The 19,857-nt window shown below is 40.8% G+C and overlaps 2 protein-coding genes across 3 annotated transcripts in view; one reads left to right on the top strand and one right to left on the bottom strand.

Moving 5' to 3' along the window:
- Positions 1-7,232: 7,232 nt before the first annotated feature.
- LOC118406726 (GSK3B-interacting protein-like) lies at positions 7,233-12,232 on the top strand. Its single transcript, XM_035807013.1, has 3 exons — positions 7,233-7,364; positions 8,952-9,421; positions 9,860-12,232. The coding sequence occupies exons 2-3, from the start codon at positions 8,975-8,977 to the stop codon at positions 10,046-10,048; spliced, it is 636 nt and encodes a 211-aa protein (XP_035662906.1). The 5' UTR covers positions 7,233-7,364; positions 8,952-8,974; the 3' UTR covers positions 10,049-12,232.
- A 306-nt stretch (positions 12,233-12,538) lies between these two features.
- Positions 12,539-19,857, bottom strand: part of LOC118406725 — a 17,362-nt gene continuing 10,043 nt past the window's right edge. For both annotated transcript variants that reach the window (XM_035807012.1, XM_035807011.1), the window contains exons 3-8: positions 19,558-19,790; positions 18,186-18,486; positions 17,541-17,700; positions 16,353-16,604; positions 13,738-13,945; positions 12,539-13,213 (exon numbers count right to left, since the gene is read on the bottom strand). In XM_035807012.1, coding sequence (XP_035662905.1) covers positions 12,993-13,213; positions 13,738-13,945; positions 16,353-16,604; positions 17,541-17,700; positions 18,186-18,486; positions 19,558-19,790 — 1,375 coding nt within the window. In that variant the 3' untranslated portion in view covers positions 12,539-12,992. The remainder of the gene's footprint in view (positions 13,214-13,737; positions 13,946-16,352; positions 16,605-17,540; positions 17,701-18,185; positions 18,487-19,557; positions 19,791-19,857) is intronic.

Genomic DNA, 19,857 nt, shown 5'->3' with positions numbered 1-19,857 from the left:
AAAATTTGATCCGTGTATACCTTTGTGTTGGATGAAAGTTCCGCATTCTACTATGATTACTACCGACACAGATAATCAATATAACTTGATGAGAGAAAGAATTTTTCCCGTTCTACACATATGAATAAAATACATATTGTGTAGTAGTACCCGGGATATAATAGGAAAGCCCCTGTACCAGGATATGATAATGCATAAAAGAATAAAAATGTCCATCAATAAAGGATATATGAATGTAAGATATACTGTACTGTACAGCAACTGTCATAGACATATATTAAAGAAATCGTAAAGTCACGATTTACTAGTATCGGTATATTAAGTAGTGTAGTAGACCTACAACAGCTCATTGTTATTAGTGACGAATCTACGGGTAGGTTGTGCTAGATTAATGTAATTAGGGCATTACCATTAGTCTTATTCAACTATTTGTCTTACACTGTACCTGTTGCAATTGTTTTAAATTCAATTTTATATACAATGCAATACATCTCATTCAACTATTTGTCTTACATTGTACCTGTTACAATTGTTTTCAATTCAGATTTATATACAATGTAATACATGGCAAACCCAGGCAGCTTAGTTGATATTGGGTGCCAACACATACGTACATTTACACTTCTCATAGAACACACATAATCAACTCAACTGGTTAACGTATACTTCAAATTAAACAACAAGAATAAAACCCGAAGACAAACCTTCAGAACAAGAACATAAATTAAACTTGATTTATAGGTTTGGAACTTGGGGTGTAGTCTATGTACAGGTATGTATTAAGTAACAGATTGGAAGCTACAGTATATGTTTTACAATGAATAAACTTTTTTACTTGACGTGACTAAAACGAATTAAGGGTTTTATACTCGTGCATTAAGGTATGTTATGATATCACGTTTACATAGGAATGGCATTATTTAGCGAAATACAAGTAGCCACTATAGACAGGATGCTTATTTCCTGGATAAGTGGGGAAAATGAGCCAAGGGACCACCAAACAGTGGTAACATTGAGCAGGTCGTCCTAACATACAGATGGTTAGTAGGACAGAGCGTTTGATTGTTTGTTAGATTGTTTCTTTGATTAATTGATTGAGTGATCGATGGATCAATCGATTGAGTGATCAGATGGCTAGTTGATTGATGGATTGGTTGATTGATTGATTGATTAATCGATTGATTGTTTAGTCCTTACGTAGAGGCGTTTACTTGTACGGGTTTAATTCACTTGAATGGTAGGCTGTTTGTTTGTTTGTTTGAATGATTGTCTGTTTGTTTGTTTGTTTGTTTGATTAATTGATTGATTAGTCCTTAGGTAGAGGCATTTACTTATACGGGTTTAATTCAATTGATTGGTAGGCTGTCTGTTTGTTTGTTTGTTTGCTCGCTTATTCTTTGTTTGTTTGTATCATCGATTGATTGTTTGATTGATTGATTGATTGATTGATTGATTGATTAGTCGTCCTCGTCTGAAGAGACAATATCACCCTCGGAACATGTGGCGTATGGCTCAATCTTCTCTTCTCCATAGTAAGCAGAGTCTTGCTCATCTAGACCTGGTAAAGCAGCGGTACCTGCAGCCGCCATCCTCTTATAGGTCTCCCTTCTACTCCCCATTTCCAAATCAGCAATATGATACTGGGGCACATCGAAAACATACCCTGACGCTGCATAAGCTTCAACTTCGTCTGGTATTGTTTCATACATACAAGACTCAGAATCTGGGTTTGGAGTTTCCTGACTATCAGCCTGGCCTTCGGCAGCCGGAATGTTGTTTACCTGAGGATCAGGGACTTTGTTTACAGCCCCCCGCTTCACTATTATGCAATAAACAGCTAGACTCACGCCACAAACAACAAAAATGACTACAATGATTATGATAGTCAACAACCCCCCAAAAGACATCGGTTGTGAGGATAGCGTGCTTACCGATTGTGGAGTAGCCCTTATTTTTGACTCAAAGATTTTGCTGTAGCTGTATTCTGATGTTTGCATGGCCAATACAGTAGTGTTACTTCCCATGCTTGGGGATGCGGTACTTATTTCTGACAGTTGAATTTTGGTTTGCAACCGTTCCAAAATACTGGTTGTTCGTGGCGGCAAAGATGTGGTGATACTGATAGCTTTAGAAGGGCTATGGTCCTGCATGGGGCAAGTATGGCCCAGAGAGCATGGTTTGTGTAATCTCCAGGTATCATTAGAAAAACAGACTCCAATGTCCAGCCAGGACATTTCCCCCCCAGCTAGATCAGGGGGACTGCTACAGCGAAACACGGAGGTTGTACTAAGCTTGTACAACCGAAGTCCCAGCGTATTATGCTCAAGGAAACACAGACAGCAAATCTCTCCTGTGTTGCATCTTGCGGTCGTCTTCAGCAACACAACGAGCCAAGCCATGCGGCAGTCACAGTGAAAAGGGTTACCGTCAAATATCACATCGTATGGTGTAACCGATGTATTAGTCATGTCTACCCCAATGTCACAAGACGACAAAGTCGTCAGCCTGTTGTAAGAAATATCCAGCTTTCTTAGACGTGTCCCTTTCTTAAAGGAAGCATCAGAGAAGATGTCAATACAGGAAATTCGGTTGTGTGATAGATCTATGTCAGCGAGTATCGGCATCTTTTTCAGACATTCGCTGGAGACGTGGGTTATGTTGTTGTTTCTTAGGACTAACTTGTATAACCGTGGCAAGGGCAAGCACGGGATATCTGTAAGGCTGTTGTTGGGCAGGTGAAGTTCATATATATTTTGTGGCAGCTCTGGGACGCTTGTCAAGCCTTTGTTGTCACAATGTATCACGGGGAAAAGTCCACCAAAATCATCAATTCTGCACCCCATACGCAACATGTCAACAATGGATGCTGCTTGACAATTGGGAAGGGCGTTTAGGGAAACAATAGCCAAAACTAAAAGGACAAACATATTTCGCTATCTCAGAGATCTGATGGGATTGTGTGAGTATTTTCAGGTTTGGAATGCACAGAATCCAAAAATTGAAAATTGTTTCAACGGTCTTTCAGACAGCGCACAATGATCTCCAATGATCTTTCAATGGTTTACAAGGTATTACAATGAAAACTAGTGTCTACAAGGCCTCTCGACGATCTGTCAATGATTCAGTGATACAAGTATGGTCTTACAGTGGTCTTCTTCTAATGATTTCGCAATGATCAAACAGTCCTGAAATGATCCCTCAATGGTCTTCAAATGATCTCTCAATAACTATTTACTAATAAATAAGGTCTTTCAAAGGTCGCTCAATGATCTTCCGATGATTTCTCAATTATTCAAATAGTCTTCCAGTGATCTCTTAACATACAAGGTACTCTAGTGACCCTTGAATGATGATATCAAGGACCTATGATTTCGGTCGCTGGTGGGTTGCACAACTGCCCCTGCCTGTGAATATGGCTTCTTATAAGTGTACGTTATACCAGCTAGATGTAGGCTAGGGGATTTCCCAAGTTTGTAGTTCACTACAGCAAAATTGTTTTAATGTGTGAATATGCTAGCTAGCAAAATTGACACAAAAAGGACTTGCTAGATTCGCCCCCTTTTTCTTGACTGCAAGACGATCTCGATCGGGTCTGTGAAGCCTGGTAACCACTGTTGTTCGCAATACCTTTGCTCCATGCACCAGCCGTCTTATGTATTCTCACCAGGGCCCTGATCCTCCGAGTTCCTACGAATAACAAAGAAAAAATGATAATATTCATAATCACTATATGTCATAGAAAGACTATGCTGGTAGTGAAAAAAACACTGATGGTACTTGTTGAACAAGGTCAAATACCAGGGGGCTAGCCTGACTAAAATCGCGCTCCTAGCGGCTGGCCCTATATTATTGCCGCCGCCCTCGGGGAGGGGGTCATTAACCCCAGCCAGCGAGAGATTGTGTAAACACAGGCTACCAGGGGGCCCAGAATCGACCTTGACCTTCGTCTTTGAGACACGTCCCACATACCAAATTAATTATTGTAATCCATCCAGAGGTTCTTGCGTTAGTATGCTGACTAAAAAATCCAGAAACACAAACAGACACACAGACACACCCACAACTGCATCTCCATTTATCATGGAAATAATAATGTGCAACATCCTAGTACTAGTACCCTGGACCTGATTGTTTGTGCAAACTTGTGGATGGCTGATACTCAAAACGCTTGTCCATTTTGCTACAAACGATTCTGTTTGTTGAAGTATCCGACGTCTTCTGGTGTTTTAAAATCCCGTCTTCATGTAAACAACACTGACTACCTTTGTTTTGACAATTTAGTGCGTAGTACTGTAGAAGCTTGGTAAAAATGACTGTCAACTCTTCTCTGCTTCCCTCTCTATAAAGTGATTTTTCAGGTCCAGTTTTTATGGACCGGCCCAACAAGAAAAACGGTTTTGCACAGGTACACTGTACCGGTACCCTCCCCTACAAATGAGTGTTATTCACATAACCTACTCCAGCCATGAACAGTATAATACGGTCACGTTTTGAGCCGCATGTTTCACACCATAGCAGTACACACAGGTGCAGTGTGAAGTAGAACCAGCCAGACTCAATTGCTAGTCGCTACCAGACCTACTACGCTGGCTGTTATATGAAGAATAGTTTGCCAGGGGAATTTAGCTACCAGAGGAGTTGGTCGGCCGCGCAGGGGAAACATGAACCTAAGCGTGGACAGGCTGACTCCCCTAGCCAATTTCCAGATTTTTTGCCGAATTCTATGATCCCCGTAACCCTGTATTCATGAAGGCCTGGTGGAGGCTACTCAATTGCCCTGAAGGTGACATACATGTATAGTCATGAAAACATCGGCTAGGCAAATAACGCTTGGTGGTCTGCAAAGAACTTGCCATCCAAAGTTTTACCGATTAAGCCATTCGCTGAAAAATAGCTGACCTTCATTGAGATATGATAACAACCTAACCGGAGGATAGAACGGGATGGAGAGCACTTTCAAGCCTGGCGAGTGGGAGCTCGGCCAGTGCAAAGTAAAATAAGTGAAAAAATATAAACAGCTCAATACGTACCTTTTAGAGATACAGAAGCTTCCCCTCGTCTGAGAGAACAGTGCTGGTAGCTGAGTTGCAACACCTTCTGTGACGACATTGTTGAAAAAATATATAAATTAGTCTGTCGAGATAGTTCATCGTGGTGTTTGTATCTCTCCTTGCGGCAATGTAATCATGAACACACAATATCTATATCTAGCTGCAATATTGTCTGCCGTCAGATATGAATAAACGAATGCTTGTCTTCTTCGCCATCTCTGTTACAAACAAGAGTTCGGAGACCTCATATCTCCGTGAAAGTTATGATCACGTAAATGACTTCTACTTTACACAATTGATGCTTGGTTATATATGCACCTTTAACTAACTTGCACAGGTTAAAGTGTTTTTATTTTTATATAATAGTACTTATGGTTCAAAGCAAAACAGGGCTCAAGGATCCACTCACACGTTTTGTGTTACTATACTGGATTGTGACGACAACTGTTTGTTTGTTGTTTGTTGTGAACACCCTGTACATACACCAAAATAATAATAATTGTTGCAAATTCTTACCCGATGGCTACTTGTGGGTTAACACGATTAAAGGGACGGACAAATAGTGTAGAACATTATGTAACATGTGTGATCTCTAGTCTAAAATATGACTCTAAATTCTAACTTATTGGGTCTATCATTTAGGAAGGTACACAAAAAGTGGCCTCTTTAAAGAGCTGTTCCCACCACCATGTTGACATGCAGTATATACAAGTTCTTTCACACACAGGTAACTTCTTGTAACCTCCTCTGCGGGGTGGAGTGTACGGCCCTTTTTCTGTTTCAAGGTTGGACATTTAAAGGCTAATTCTTTTGCCGGCAGAGGGCCGGTGTACTTAAAATTCATTTTCAAACACATCGTTACTGTCGCTAGTGATTTTCTTCTAGATTTTCCGTTCACTATACTATTATCTCTCTCAACAAAGTTGTAAATAGGTTGTCCAAAATCGGCTTACCTTCAAAGGCAAACGCCGGGCGTAAGCTGTTGTCTACCCTCTCCTTGCAGACTATATACATTCGTAAAATGAATTTTGCCAGCCTGTTTTTTTTTTCCTGTGTGGGTGGCCCTATAATACAGAAGACCAATCATTGAATCTGCACGTGGCAGGTTTTTCTTTGACATGAGCAGTGTGGTTCTACTTCCCATTGCTAGGTGGCGCTGCAGTGACACACCTTGCAGGGTAATAAACGACACAGTGTTGTGTGATATGATGGGGTTTTGTGGCAGACATGATAGAAGTTCAGCGTCAGAGTTTGTATGAGCCAAATCCCCAAGCAGATGTTGGGAGAAGCTAAATCGTTACATTTTCTTAAGCGTTGGGCAGGCGTTTTGTCACAGCAAGGTACTCTCCAAGCAGATGTTAGGCCCCGGCTGTTTTTTAAACGTTTTTTAGTCGTTTTTATCGAGCTTTCTATGTTGTATTTTATCTTGCTGTGTCAAAACGTACTTCAAGAAAAATGACAACATAGAAAGCCCGATAAAAACGACTAAAAAAAACGTTAAAAAACAGCCAGAGCCTAACCTCTGCTTGGAGAGTAACAGCAGGGGACATCTAGAAAAACTTGCTTTCCCAACATCTGCTTGGAGATTATGAGTCGGAAAATGTTGAATATCTTCTCTGGCAGTTTTTGCTGGTCACTTTTGCCATTTCTGCTGAATTGAATCATGTTAACGTTAGCTTATCTATGTTAGCTTCAAATGGACAGGGTATAGTCCAACTAGATATTTTGCATTCAACAGAATAGATTCAATCATCATTAGACCATGTTGATTTTATTATATGGATGAGATCCACACACGCATCAATTTTAGACCGTTTCCAAAAAGAAAGAAATAAAGTTTTCCAGCAAAAGTTTTACAAAGCAGCTGTAAAAGGAGCAAATATATATCAGGAAACAGACATTAATGTCAACGTCAATTCCAATGTCAAATAAGAAGACTGTTAAAACAAATATGAAGAATCTATTTTTAGTACTAGTATTCAATACTCTGTGCTTGTCATATGTTCAGCCTTCCAGGCAACTTTTTGTCTGCCAAACTTTTTTTTTATTCGCATGCTCACATCGGTTTTGGGATTCCCATATGAGGTCATCCATATGATTAAATTAACATGGCCTTACTCTTAATTTCTCATCTTTTGTCTGACATTATTATTATGACATCGTGTATGCTTTTTGTCGTCTGCTAGACAAAACAAAAACGGGCGCGGTGCCTTCTGGGTAATTCAAAATGGCCGACGCTTGAAGATTTTTTGTGGCAAAAGTTGAAGTAAAACGTGAAATTGTGTCTTTCTGAGTGGGATACGGTCACTACAGGTACGTTATCTTTTGCTGATAAAGGCTGTGATTGTTTCCTGTATCCTGCTATGATGACAACGTTTGGTTATGTGGTTATAAGGGGAAGTTTATAAATAGCATGGCCGCCCCCCTCCCCATCTCGTCTTAATTTTGCGAGACCAACTGATTTAGTCTGCCGCGACAATAAACGGGAAACAGGGATATCAACAACAACAACATGTAGTTTTACTATGTTCACAATTAATTCAGCCAAACCTGCACTAATGATCACCTCTGTATAATGACCACCTGTCCATTGATAAACAGTCAAACCTGTGCTAGTGACCACCCTTAACCTGTACAACCCCCCAGTACAAGTGGCCACCTCTACTGATATTATAAGGGCCACATGTTATACTGTCAAATCTGTACAAAAGGCCCACTTGGTCATTGATTTACAGTACTGTCATTGATTTACAGTACTGTCAAACTTGTACTAGTGACCACCTGTACATAAGGACCACCATTGTAGCCATTTTGTAATGGTCCCTCATGTTACATGTACATTTTCCTCACTGACCAAAACATTGACGGTTAAGAACCCTGTCTGTAGAGACCGCCTGCCTTTAACTGGCCACTGTAGGCAGGTTTGACTGTAGTATATGCAAGTAACCATTAGATATTTTGGGTTCATCACAAATATCCACCTTGAAAAAAAATCTTCTACTTCACTCTAAATATGAAATGATTCTGTGAGGCAATTTCTGTATATATGACACGTTTTTGTCTTAATGGTAATGAGAACCATATTTGTATAATTAATGGGCAACGGCCGCGTGGCGCGTTGGTACACCCGATCCCTCGATCTCGGAAGTTAAGCAATGCACGGTCCGGACAGTGCTTGGATGGGAGACCAACCAAGGACGTCCGGATTGCTGTAGCCTCACGAAGCTTTACACGAAATCATCTTCTGGGAGGAACGTAAAACGGGGGTCCCGTGCTCGAGGAGGTGCCTCGACCACGTTAAACAGCCTCATTACCCTCACTGTGGGTACCTACTGGCTGCAAAATACACCCGATATTATTATTATTATTATTAAATAGGCAAAGCAGGGGTTACGAGGGCTGGTGGGAGATTCCCCACTAGTACCCCATTTTGGCCGGAATGGTTTGATCCGCTCATGTTTGCACATGTGGCAGGTTCTTTAACGTGCTTGGGGTGTTACTCTCCCCAAACACGGGACCTCAATTTAACGTCCTGTCCTAAGGACGGTCCTAGCTGAAGCTAGGTACTCATTAATTACCTGAGGAAAGTCATGTAAAGTGCCTTTCCCAAGGGCACAAGATCAGTAACACGGCAGCCAGATTTGAACCCGCGACATGGTCTCACATATGCTGAGTGTTGGTGAGGTAATTGTGTTGGGAGGCTGTTCTATTCCTATCGTCTTGGGGAAGAAGCTGGCTCTGCCTTATGACTTATGACTTGTTTACGCTGGGGAGTCACGAGTGTAATGTACCAGTGTGGGTGTCCTCTTGTTGGGTTTCTAGAGAGGTACTTTTAGTATTTGTCCACAGGAATTTGGGAAGGTATGAGTGCTTCAAACTCATGTGTTGTAACACTTACAGGGTGTAGAGGAGGGCAAGAAGTGATGGCAGAAAAAGGAGCTGAACAGGATGACGCTCCTGGCTGTAGGGATGGACCTACACAACAACAGCTGAACACTAAGTCTGCAGCCGCAGCAACAGAACCACTGCAGACTGCTGCAGAACCACATACTAAACACACAGGAGCTGCAGCAAAAGAAACGAAAATGTCGAACAGAGGCTATACACAGCCTACCAATAATCCAGAGACCTTAAAACCATCACAATCTGACATTTCTGCAATAGAGGCCCAACAAGGAGCAAGTTCAGACCAAGAAGAGGTACAATTGTTGCATTTGGAAGCCACAGAGGCAGTGAAGGAGATAGGGTTTGCTGTGAGACACGCGTACAAGTCTACAACACTGACTAGTACTGACCAAACTGTCTACATTAATGTACAGACCAAGGAGGAGTGTACTCTCTGTCTGGAGCTGTCACTGCAGGGTTTTCGAGTAAGTGTGCTTAAACTCAACTTAAAGTTAAATGTTTCAAGGTTTTCTTAATCGGCATTTTGACCTTCCATTGTTTTCTCATTAATGAGTTTAATGAATTAAGAAAGAATGGATTGTAATGAATATTGATAGATGGGCAAGAAAGAAGTCTAAATCTGAATTTTTGGCACAATATGGATGTCACAATCAGGTTTTATTGGCCCTAATATTATTTTTTTCTATAAGAAAATACAGCACTTTGGTCATGGTACATACCACTGCAATGAAGCTATGTTTTTTCAAGGAGGTTCTATCATGATAGAACCTCCTTGGTTTTTTATGTGCATAATGCTGAAGCCAGGCATTGAAGGCTACAAAAAAGTACAAACTCACGTTTGTGCCACTTGATATCTGCTAATGATCTGTAATTATTAAAAGTGATTTTTGTATTTACTGTAGGTGGTTGGTCACAAGTTTGACCAGGTGGACCGGTCCTGTTATTCCCGCCACTATGAGACCATCTATGCACTGTTGGATGACCTAAGCCTGGGTTACAGACAGTCGTTTGGAGAAACACTCCAGAATAGACTAGAGGCTCTGGCTTTGGAACAGAGGGCAGAAGAAACACAAGCCATTGAGGGGGACTGAAACATGTGTAAGTGATCTCAACCAGTGATTTTGAACTTCGTTCAGCTCACTGAAGGGCTATTTTTCCGCTGGTTGTCACAGAGAAGACAGACATTACGTATGGCATCTACAGAGGTTCCTTATACCATGGAATCTCTTATGACAAGTACATTGGACAGTGGACCATGGCATAACATCAGACTGACTACGCAGGCCAATTTCCCTTTTTTTTCCAAATTCTAGACCTACATGTTAGATCCCTGCACCCCCGTAGGAAGTCCTGATGGGAGCTATAACATCCTGTCTTATATAGACTTTAACACTTTCTAGTAGTGTGCATATTAGCCAAACAACAACAACAGGGATTCAAATTCCCTGCCTCTGGGTCAAGGGTCATTAATCATTGGACTACATGTCTATAACTGTAAATGCAGAAATGTTCGCGGTGGATTAATGTTCGCGGTTTTTGCGGTGACCACTTCACACTTAAAAACACCACGAACATTTTTCTATTATGGTATTAGACTGCAGTCTATGTTACCGTGAACTTAAGACCACCGCAAAAAGTCCTTTTCCCTGCTACCGCAAAATTGAATCCCCGCAAACTTAAATGCATTTACAGTATTCCATGCAATGTTTGGAAAAAGAACTGATTTCCTTGGCCTTATGAACAGGTGTTTTTGTACACCTGAATGCATTGATTGTTGTCTTGAGTCACACCTGTCCTTGGTCATCACCTTTGTTTGTCTCCTTTGCATAACCCAAATATACGTACCGGTACAAAAAATTACAGGTACGATTCAAATACAGACCTGAAACATGTTAACAACGCTAACTGCATCTGTTAATTTAGACCAAGTTTGCCTGTAGATATTTGATAGAAATCTGGGCTGTCATCCCTCCTCTACTTTGCTCTTGTTATCTGTTTCTACCGGTAGTACATTTTTTAGTTAATGTATCACGGTATACCCACCCCTTACTCGTAAGTCTATTAGTACAGGAAGCCTTCTTTCCTTTTCACCTACCTACTCAATTATTTTCCTATGAAACATCTGAAAACCAGTAATTGAATTTATAGTGGCCTCATGGTGTAACTGTCAGCACTTAAAGGTTAAAAATATAGAATTAAAAGATCTTTATTTGCACATTCTTGCCCACATGGGCTAAATGCAACTTACATCTGGTATCAAACAATACCAATGTGTGTCACAAGAAACTGTGTTTTATTTTCATATTTTGTTGTTTGTCAGAAGCAGAGTATTATATTTAATGTGTCATACAAGAACACAATACTTTATAAAACCATAATGGTTCTTTGTACTGCTTTTACTGAATCAATACTTAGTAATAATATGTCTCACCAAAGAGCTGTGTAAAATATCTTGAGTATTTACTTCCAAAGTAAAACATAATGGAATCCATGTAGGTGGGGAAATACAAAGAAAATTGCACAAAACAAGCAAAATATTTGTACATTTACATGAGAAGTACACATCATGGGACATCATGTCATCTTCCAAGATATAACTTTTTTAATGTATAAACATAAAAACCTCCTTTTTTTACAGCCAAATATTTCATATCATACCAAGGAAATAAGTAGGGTGTAGCTTGTCTCAAATTAAACAAGTTGTAGATCCTATTGTGTTCTGGAAGATGACAATCCCGCAGTGTGTATTCATTTTTGCATGTACATCTGTAAAATCCCTACCACACACATAGCCAACAAAGATCTCACGACCTTCTCCAGACCGCGGTTGGCCGCTAGTCAAGGATAGATAATTCTGTTTCCCAGATTTTTGCCCAACTGGGCTAAATTAATTTCAGAAGAAAGATATGTTTACAAGAACATGATGATGTACAAGTTCGTCTCAATAACGTAATCAACATGTGGTATACAGATTCAACTTCTCACATGTATAAAAGATGCCTGAAATGAAATCATTCAAGAGAAATCTATGATGGCCCACAAGGACAAATTTCATTGCCTGGAAGTTGCAAATCAGATAAGTTTGAGAAGGCTGGAAAAATGGTTTGCATATACTGTAAAATTTGTCATTATGGGCCACTATAGTAACAATACTATTATAATTTTTTAATTGTTATTTTACCATCTTCTATGAATAAGGCACATATCTGCCATTTGCGGCAATTTCAATTTAACCATCTTCCATTAAAGTGAGGTATCTGCTGTTGGTGATAAGTGATGTCAACTAATTATGTTACCTTCACAGAAGGGAACATATTGTTTTTGCTTTGTTTCTTCTTCTTCTTCTCTGCACAAATAAGGTCAACGACCTGGACCAGACGGCTGTCACCATGGTAACCGGTAAAGTAGCAGGCACCATGTGGTGTTCGGTTACATAATGTAGCAAATGTCAGATCTAGAGGGGCTCGGGTCACTACATTTAGAAATGTGTTCAAATAAGAATGAACAAAACAGTTGCCAGTGTTAGACTACAACATGTGAAGGTAACATTCTGTATTTGCTTGCAAATATTACCTTTCTAGTTACAATCTGCTTTTAGCATCAATTCAAATTCATTCAATTCAGAAGTCCTTCCCTAAATACATTATTGTTTTCAACACTGCTTGGTCTCTGAAGACATTTTTTTATACAGAACACCACACAGTTCCATTGCTGCCTGGAATTGTGGGTAAGGTCAGAGATTAAGGCCCCTCAGAGGTAAACAAGCACAGAAGTGGCAAGCATATGCGGCTTTGTTGTGAATTCTGCTGTGTTAAGGTAGCAGAGTACAGTTTTTTGGCGTATGGGAATTCCTATAGTTAGGGACCAGAAGCTGACTGACACTGACGCTTATGAAATTATAGTAGGGTACATTTCTTAAGCTGGACAAACGAGTATGTTTAAGTCAAGTTTCGACTATTAAAATGAGTTTAAATTGGCATACTCAAAAATTGCTTAGTGATCAATTGAATTTTGACGACTTGATGTTGCTGATATCTACTTCAGACAGTCAACCATGCTGACTAGATTATAACCAGACTTCTCCACCAAGTAGTCCATGAGGAAAACTGAAATCATGTAGCTGTCCGGGTGGTCCGAGTCCAGACTGACGATGCCTCCCTTGTTGTCCAGTTGGTTGGCGATGACGCGGAGAGCTTTGGGAACCCTCTCGACATCCCTGTACTTGTAGTAGTTCTCAACTGACAGGAGCCAGTTTTCTGTTGAAAAAAAATAAGGGAGATAGGTGCTACTGTAAATTTATTTTCAAGTTTTCATAGTGCTCCCTACTTTAAAGTTAGTAAGTCGACGTACCGGGCACTGCACTTAACTTAGCGACTTATCTTAACAGTGCCACATACACAGTACAGACAGAAGGTAAAGGTAATGTTTTACCTCCCCGACCGAAGTCAGGCACCCATTTTTACACCAGGGTAAAGTGAGGAAGCTCATGTAAGTGCCTCTCCCAACGGTACAACGTTGGGGGCATGGCGAGTATCAAACTCAGGACCTCTGAAGTTTCAAGCTAGCCTGAGTACCATCCTCCATAGTGACCGCTGGCTCAGTACTTTTGCTTGCTGTCCGTGGTTATCAAGCAAAAGTACTGAGCCAGCGGACGGGTCACTACGGAGTGTGGAACTCATGCTAGTTTTAAGCCCAACACTCTAACAGTTACGCCATATGACGCCACGTTTTGACAGTGTTATTCAAATGAACTTTCAAGCAAAGGTTTAAAGAAATATACCATCAGTTGGAGGGAAGCGAGCTGTCGGTTCGATGATCCTCAACCCCCGGGAGTTGGCTTCTTTTTTCACGACGTCTGTCACCTTCTCAGGTAAGTAGTAGGCTGTTTGTATGTCCACTTCGCTCAGTCGCTGTATCGCGCTGACCAGCCCCATCCGGATCCAACTCGCTGCCTGAAGTGTAAAGTGTCCTAGCGGAAATGGTTGGTTCTGCAGGGGAGAAAACCAGAACGGGGTCTGCCTTAACACCTCAAAAGGCTCTAATACAGTGTACATGGGGCGACAACCTTGTGTATTTACCAGTTATATCGAGTCTGACAGTTTCAAGCTTGAAGTTTCTGTATTACATTTATTGATCTGATCTATCATTATTTATTTCTGCAACAATTGAAATTGAAGAAGGAAATATGATAATCAAATACTGAAAGGGATGCGTAATTAAAAGCAAAAGGGTATCAAGAACTTTCCTATGCAGACTCCTATTTAACAGAGACGATCCAATCTGGCAGCCAGAAAGTGATTCAAATCTGAAACCAGTGGACTAACTCAAAATAACTAAATATGAAGGACTTATTAAACAGCTACAATGTATCCAGAGTGCCTGGCAAAGTTGTTGCCCCCATGTACACTGCACATTGGAGCTATTTTAGGTGTTTAATTAATAATAGGCAGACCAGACCGGAGAAAACGTCTTGCCTTGTAATGTTGTGCACATGTACAGTAATCTTACGTGTGTGTTACAGATCTAAATCATGCATGTACCATGTATGTTATCCATTGTCCTCAACTTGCTATCTGTCACTTTTGTATCACTACCTAATATGTCAAATGTAGTGAATTAATTATATTTCAGCCATACCACAGGTATTGGTGATTTCAGAGTCGGACGTTTTAGCTGAAGTATTTTTGGACTTCTAGATCTTCACCACTTTATATAGGGGTATCACAGGAAGAGTTCATTTTTGCATGGAGGGGTGATTTTTGTTCAAATTCAAAATTTCATTTTTTGTACGGAAGTGTTTTTGGACTGTTGCATGGGGAGGGAGATGGCTGAAATATGCTGTATTTGCTCTTGAGCAAATGTTGGCCTTTTTAGTTAGTATGACCTCTTTATAAGAGTTCGTGTTGTGCCATGCAAAATGTTATTACCGCCATCAAATGGAAGTATTGTAGTGAATGCTGTGTGTTTGTGATGGAGATGTCTGTTTGCAAGAGTACTAGAGAACACCAATTGATAGTTATGACAATGGTATGTTAGGTCTCTATACGAGTTATGGATTGTTATGACAATGGTATGTTAGGTCTCTATACGACTGTTCTTTTTGCCATGTGTCAGTTCAAATGAAATTGAAAAAAAAATGTTTTTCAAGCCCTAAGCCATTTATCTTCCAAGGTCAAAGAAGAGGATATCTTATTCATAAGCCTTTATTTATTCATGAAGAAGCTCAAATTGGCCTGCAGGCTGCTTTTCATTGAAGTTATGAAAGAGGTAAGGGTCAGATAGAATATAACAGAGATACAGATTACATGGAGTCCTCATAAATCTTGTTTGTGTTCGGTCATTATATCAACCTAGCCTGAGTACCATTCGATTTCTACCGGGGCTCCTTATCAATTAATTACACTCGCTATCTTACAAAAATACTTTTTATTTTTTAGGGTAGCGAGTGTAAGAAGCCCCGGTGGAAATTCAATGGTACCCATGCTAATATTAACCTTCCTGACCACTTTCATAATAAATTTGCTCTCATCACTTTCTAGGGGTGCCTAGACGATGTAATCCATATAATCAAATCAGTATGGCCTAACCAGATAAAAAACGTTAGAAGTAGGTCATAGTGGATAAAAAAAACACCAGATGATGTGACAGTGATGATACTTTGCAGTAGGGATTATGAATAATTGATGGAAAAGGCCTCCTTTGACAATAATTATGACAGATTAACCATAAGATTTAATCTAACACAGTACTAGTTCATAGCATGACATGACATGGCCTGCGAAGAATCTTTTTTTCAAGATTTAAGGTGTTCAGACCTGTGTAACGTCTTGAGGCCTGCCTTCTGTAATTCCTAGTCAGACTCAGAGATATGGAGTGCTTATGATTCTACTATAGGGGGCTAGGGTTTGCTTATTAGATCGGTAATTTCAAGGAATTTTTAAACTTTAGAAACGAGGGTGCTGTTTGGCAAATATACTATGTAATTTATCTGAGTGTACACTTTTATATTGTGACAAATTTGTATTTTACGGAGGACTGCTTAGTAGTAAGTGGCATGGACAAAAGAGAGGAATATGGAGTTGATTTCTTTATCAGCAGTTGTGTAAATTATAAAGTGTATAATTATGATTTAGGAAATCACCAAACATATCATAGACACTGTTAAATATAAATCTATTCAGACTCTTTTGGTGACAACCAATATCTTGAAACACATATTTACGCTTTGCTCACTTGGTGGATGATTTGTTGGTTATAGGAACCCGTCAGACCATTCCTTATGAGACCGTACACAACATGGGGTAGGTCCTCAAGCCCATATTGAGTAAACTCATCCTCCTTATCATTATATGACGTTTCTTTGTAAATAATGGATGCAAATAACCAACGCCTTACCTCGCGCATGCCTATCGTGAAAGTTTTCGCCCATTCCGTCACCAGTTCAGGAAACATCTGCACGAAGTCCCCGAAAACGAAGAGCGTGACCGGCATCCTGCTGGAATGTGCTGCTATTGTCTGTACCAGCTTGTGTGCGGCCTTGGCGTTCATACCGACCAGAACAGCCAGTGCCAGGCGAGGGGCTTTCGAGGGTGGGGCTGAACAGCTGGAGTATACCGTCCCCGGGGAGCCGGCAAAACTGTCAGATTCCTTGAAGAAATAGGCTAATTGTTAAATACAGATCTCAAGTTTTGCCTCATCAGGAAAAGTTTGTGCATCACCTGAGGGCTCTAGCCAGCGTCCATTTTTCCGTCAATTGATGGGAATTTGTTGCGTGTGACGGAAAAGTTTTTAAACCACTCCGTCAACCTTGACGGACAAAAATTCTTGGTGGAAGGTACAGGCAGCTTGGGGACGCTGTCCACGGTCGGAAAGCCGCACACTGGCTGTCTTGCTATTGTTATGATTGTTGACTTTAGTGTATCGGCGCCCTTTCGCATACGATAATCTCATTAAAACGCGTTTTTCAAGGTGTCAGTTCCGTCTTTCCAACTTAATTTTTGCTGTTTTCGCGACAATGGGAATTGGCTGACGGAAAAAAATTTCGAGCTGGCTAGAGCCCTGTGCATTACATTTCTGACTGTCCTAGATCAGTACATGTACTGTCTTCATCAGAATTCAATGCTTATATAACGTGATCTTTCAGACACATGGCATCAGCAATTGGTTAAAGGTTCCAGGAAGATTGTGCCGCCCACTGTTTTCTATTAGAGTACTAGAATATGAGAAATGCTGTTAAATGTAAACAATTTAACTAAGATCACTAAATGTCACCTAATTTCATGTTTTCTTGTGCCTCAATGTGTGAATTTTGTTAATGTATAGATGAGTCTGTCACTATCAGCCAATTGGATACTTCCCAACGATATTCTGGAGGAAGGTTTCCATCCAATCACGTTTCCTCATGACTATATGCATGTGATTCGTTGGTGACGGCTGGCCAGCGCTAACGCACTCATGAGAAGCACGGATTAAAGGCCACCTTGGTTAGGGCTGTTGTCAATAGTATTTCTGTATTTGATTTCCCTGAAATGTGTGCGACCTTGCAATTTCCAAAACCTACTTCATTGCCCCAGTTTTACTTACCACTGGAGGATGCATGGTGTTGAAGTCACTGTAAGTCCTGTACTCGGCTGCCCAATCCAGCATACGTTTGCCTTTTGTCTGTACATCAGACACGAGTTTGGCCTTCTTGTTTTTATCCCAGCCAGTGACAGGCTGCCAGCCGTGAAACTCTCCATAATACCTGCGGTCATTAAGAAATGTACAATGGGATTACATCAGCCATTGCCAAGCCTTGTCCATTACAAGTGTTTGTAATGTTCTTTCCAACCAAAAAACAAGCTGTGATCAGAGACATGAGAATCAAGTTGGTTGCTTCGTTTTCCAGCCCTGCTCAAGTCTGTGAAATCTTATTCTAAACGACATTTTCATTACCAAATGGCAATCTGTATGCCCCGGGTGTTCTCATGATCAATCATCGCAGGGTTTTTAGGGACCCGCCCATGTTCGCAGGTCATTTAGCACCATTGAATGAATGAGTATGATAAGATAGATTTTTAAGCGGCATATTCGTGTGACACAACGTCAATTTTAGAATTGGATGACCTTCTGCCGATCAATTAATATGACTGGAACTCGTTGGCAACTTTGTCATGGAAGCCTGATATTTTTACCAGTCAGACTTTGAATTGTAATTTTATATGACTATTGAAATAAAAGCAGACTTACTTGTCCACCCACTTAAAGGTTCCGTCTTCCAGCATCTTCTTTAAGATGTCGTACTCTGCGCCCTCCACGTCAAGCTTGAAGATGACGTAGTCTTCCACCGCCGTGTTTTCCTGGATCCAGCGGGACAGGTCGACCGTCGGAATCATCCGGTGATGGGACAACTTCCGTTTGCCTCCCGTCTTGGTGTCTCTTTTCTCATCGTCAAACGCAAAGAGTGACCCCCCTCCCCACTGCATGTCTTTGCCATTGTTTAGTCCTTTGTCTGGTGACCAAACCAACTCGGAGTATGCCGTCATATTTCCTAATGTGGAGTAACAATAAAAGAATATTAGAACAATGTAAAGCAGGGTCTCAATTGTTCTCTGGAATACTTTAGTTTAAGGCTGACCAGTCGTCATAACCAATCACATCGTCGCCTGGGGGCAGAAGTCAGTGTGATTGGCTGATGCCCATTTGCTTCATCAACTGGAATTGGAAAATCTGATAGGCTGATGGCTAGCCAACACTAGCAAGAAGGATGGGTATCAGGCAGCTAGACACATTTTCACATGGCTGGCCTGGCATAAGCTTAAGAAGATGCTCAAAAGCTTTAGAATCAAGGGTTGACATTTTTCTTCCCACATTGCTTTTAAGCACTGAAAAGTTTACTTACCATTGAAGTATCTGGCTGATGAATAAGATCATAGTATTACAGTTCTATAGTGTCTGGGCCTGAGACAGAAATGAAAGACACCATCTCTGTTGTAAAAAAAAATACTGCCATGGAAGCACCCTCAAAGGAAACTCCATCTTATAATTTGATTTATGACAAGGTTTGTCCAGTTTGTCTGAAATGTAAGTCACAGAAGATTAGACATTGTGGGATGAATTGAAAAAGAGGAGACCGACCCCACACCCACCCACACATGCCAGTTTGCATTTCAATGGCTGGTACCTGAAGCTTACATAGCATTCCTGTGTTTCATCGGCAAGTTTTGAAGTATTCTTTTATTCCCTTCTTTGAGCTGTAGACATTTAATACTGCCTTTTGAGAAGGTCACAATATCTGAAATACAAATAACACCAACATAAACGCTGTATAAACGGTTCACGGTTTCTACGGCAGTTGCGCAGGAGGATGCATTGTGGATGATATGACTAAAGTGAAGGTCCGTAACTTGTTAACAGTCCAGACGTGTTTTCTTTATTAATCTCCAGGCAGATCCTACAGTGCCATAATATAGTATCAAAGCTGGCCAGGGAGTATAGCCAGCTAAGGGAGTCAAACGGGCACCTACGCAAAGTTTGATGGGGGCCTTCAGTTTTTACATATCAGCCACAATGTACCTTGTTACACATGCGCAATTCAAACGTGGAACTAATTTGTAATCACCATCTTTATTGGATACCCCGGTCGGACAGTGTAGCACGTGATTCGGGTACGACGCGAAGAACGGCGCCAGCCTCTCGTCTATCTCGAAAGAGTGTATGATGAAGTCCTGACCGTCTGGGTAGGTCTCCCGAAACAACTGGACTGTGGACGCCACGTTGGCACCGCAGTCTAGCAGGATCTTTCTCGGCTCTGCCCTATTTGTAGGACCTGGTGTTTCTTCTGCCTTTGGCAACCTGTATATATGAAGTGTATGAAATAAATAAAAGTAGCTGCATTGGCAATTCTTACGCATTCTTTAAG

This window comes from Branchiostoma floridae, chromosome 19 (genome assembly GCF_000003815.2).
Source record: "Branchiostoma floridae strain S238N-H82 chromosome 19, Bfl_VNyyK, whole genome shotgun sequence".
Taxonomy (NCBI): domain Eukaryota; kingdom Metazoa; phylum Chordata; class Leptocardii; order Amphioxiformes; family Branchiostomatidae; genus Branchiostoma; species Branchiostoma floridae.
The sequence above is the reverse complement of the archived record's forward strand: the minus strand, read 5'-3'. Positions and strand labels throughout refer to the sequence as shown.

What these genes read in the sequence shown, in the direction of transcription:
- LOC118406726 (XM_035807013.1), top strand. Translation starts at nt 8,975, where the DNA reads ATGGCAGAAAAAGGAGCTGAACAGGATGACGCTCCTGGCTGTAGGGAT. An exon ending in TGTCACTGCAGGGTTTTCGA is followed by an intron (nt 9,422 to 9,859) that starts GTAAGTGTGCTT and finishes TATTTACTGTAG; the next exon opens with GTGGTTGGTCACAAGTTTGA.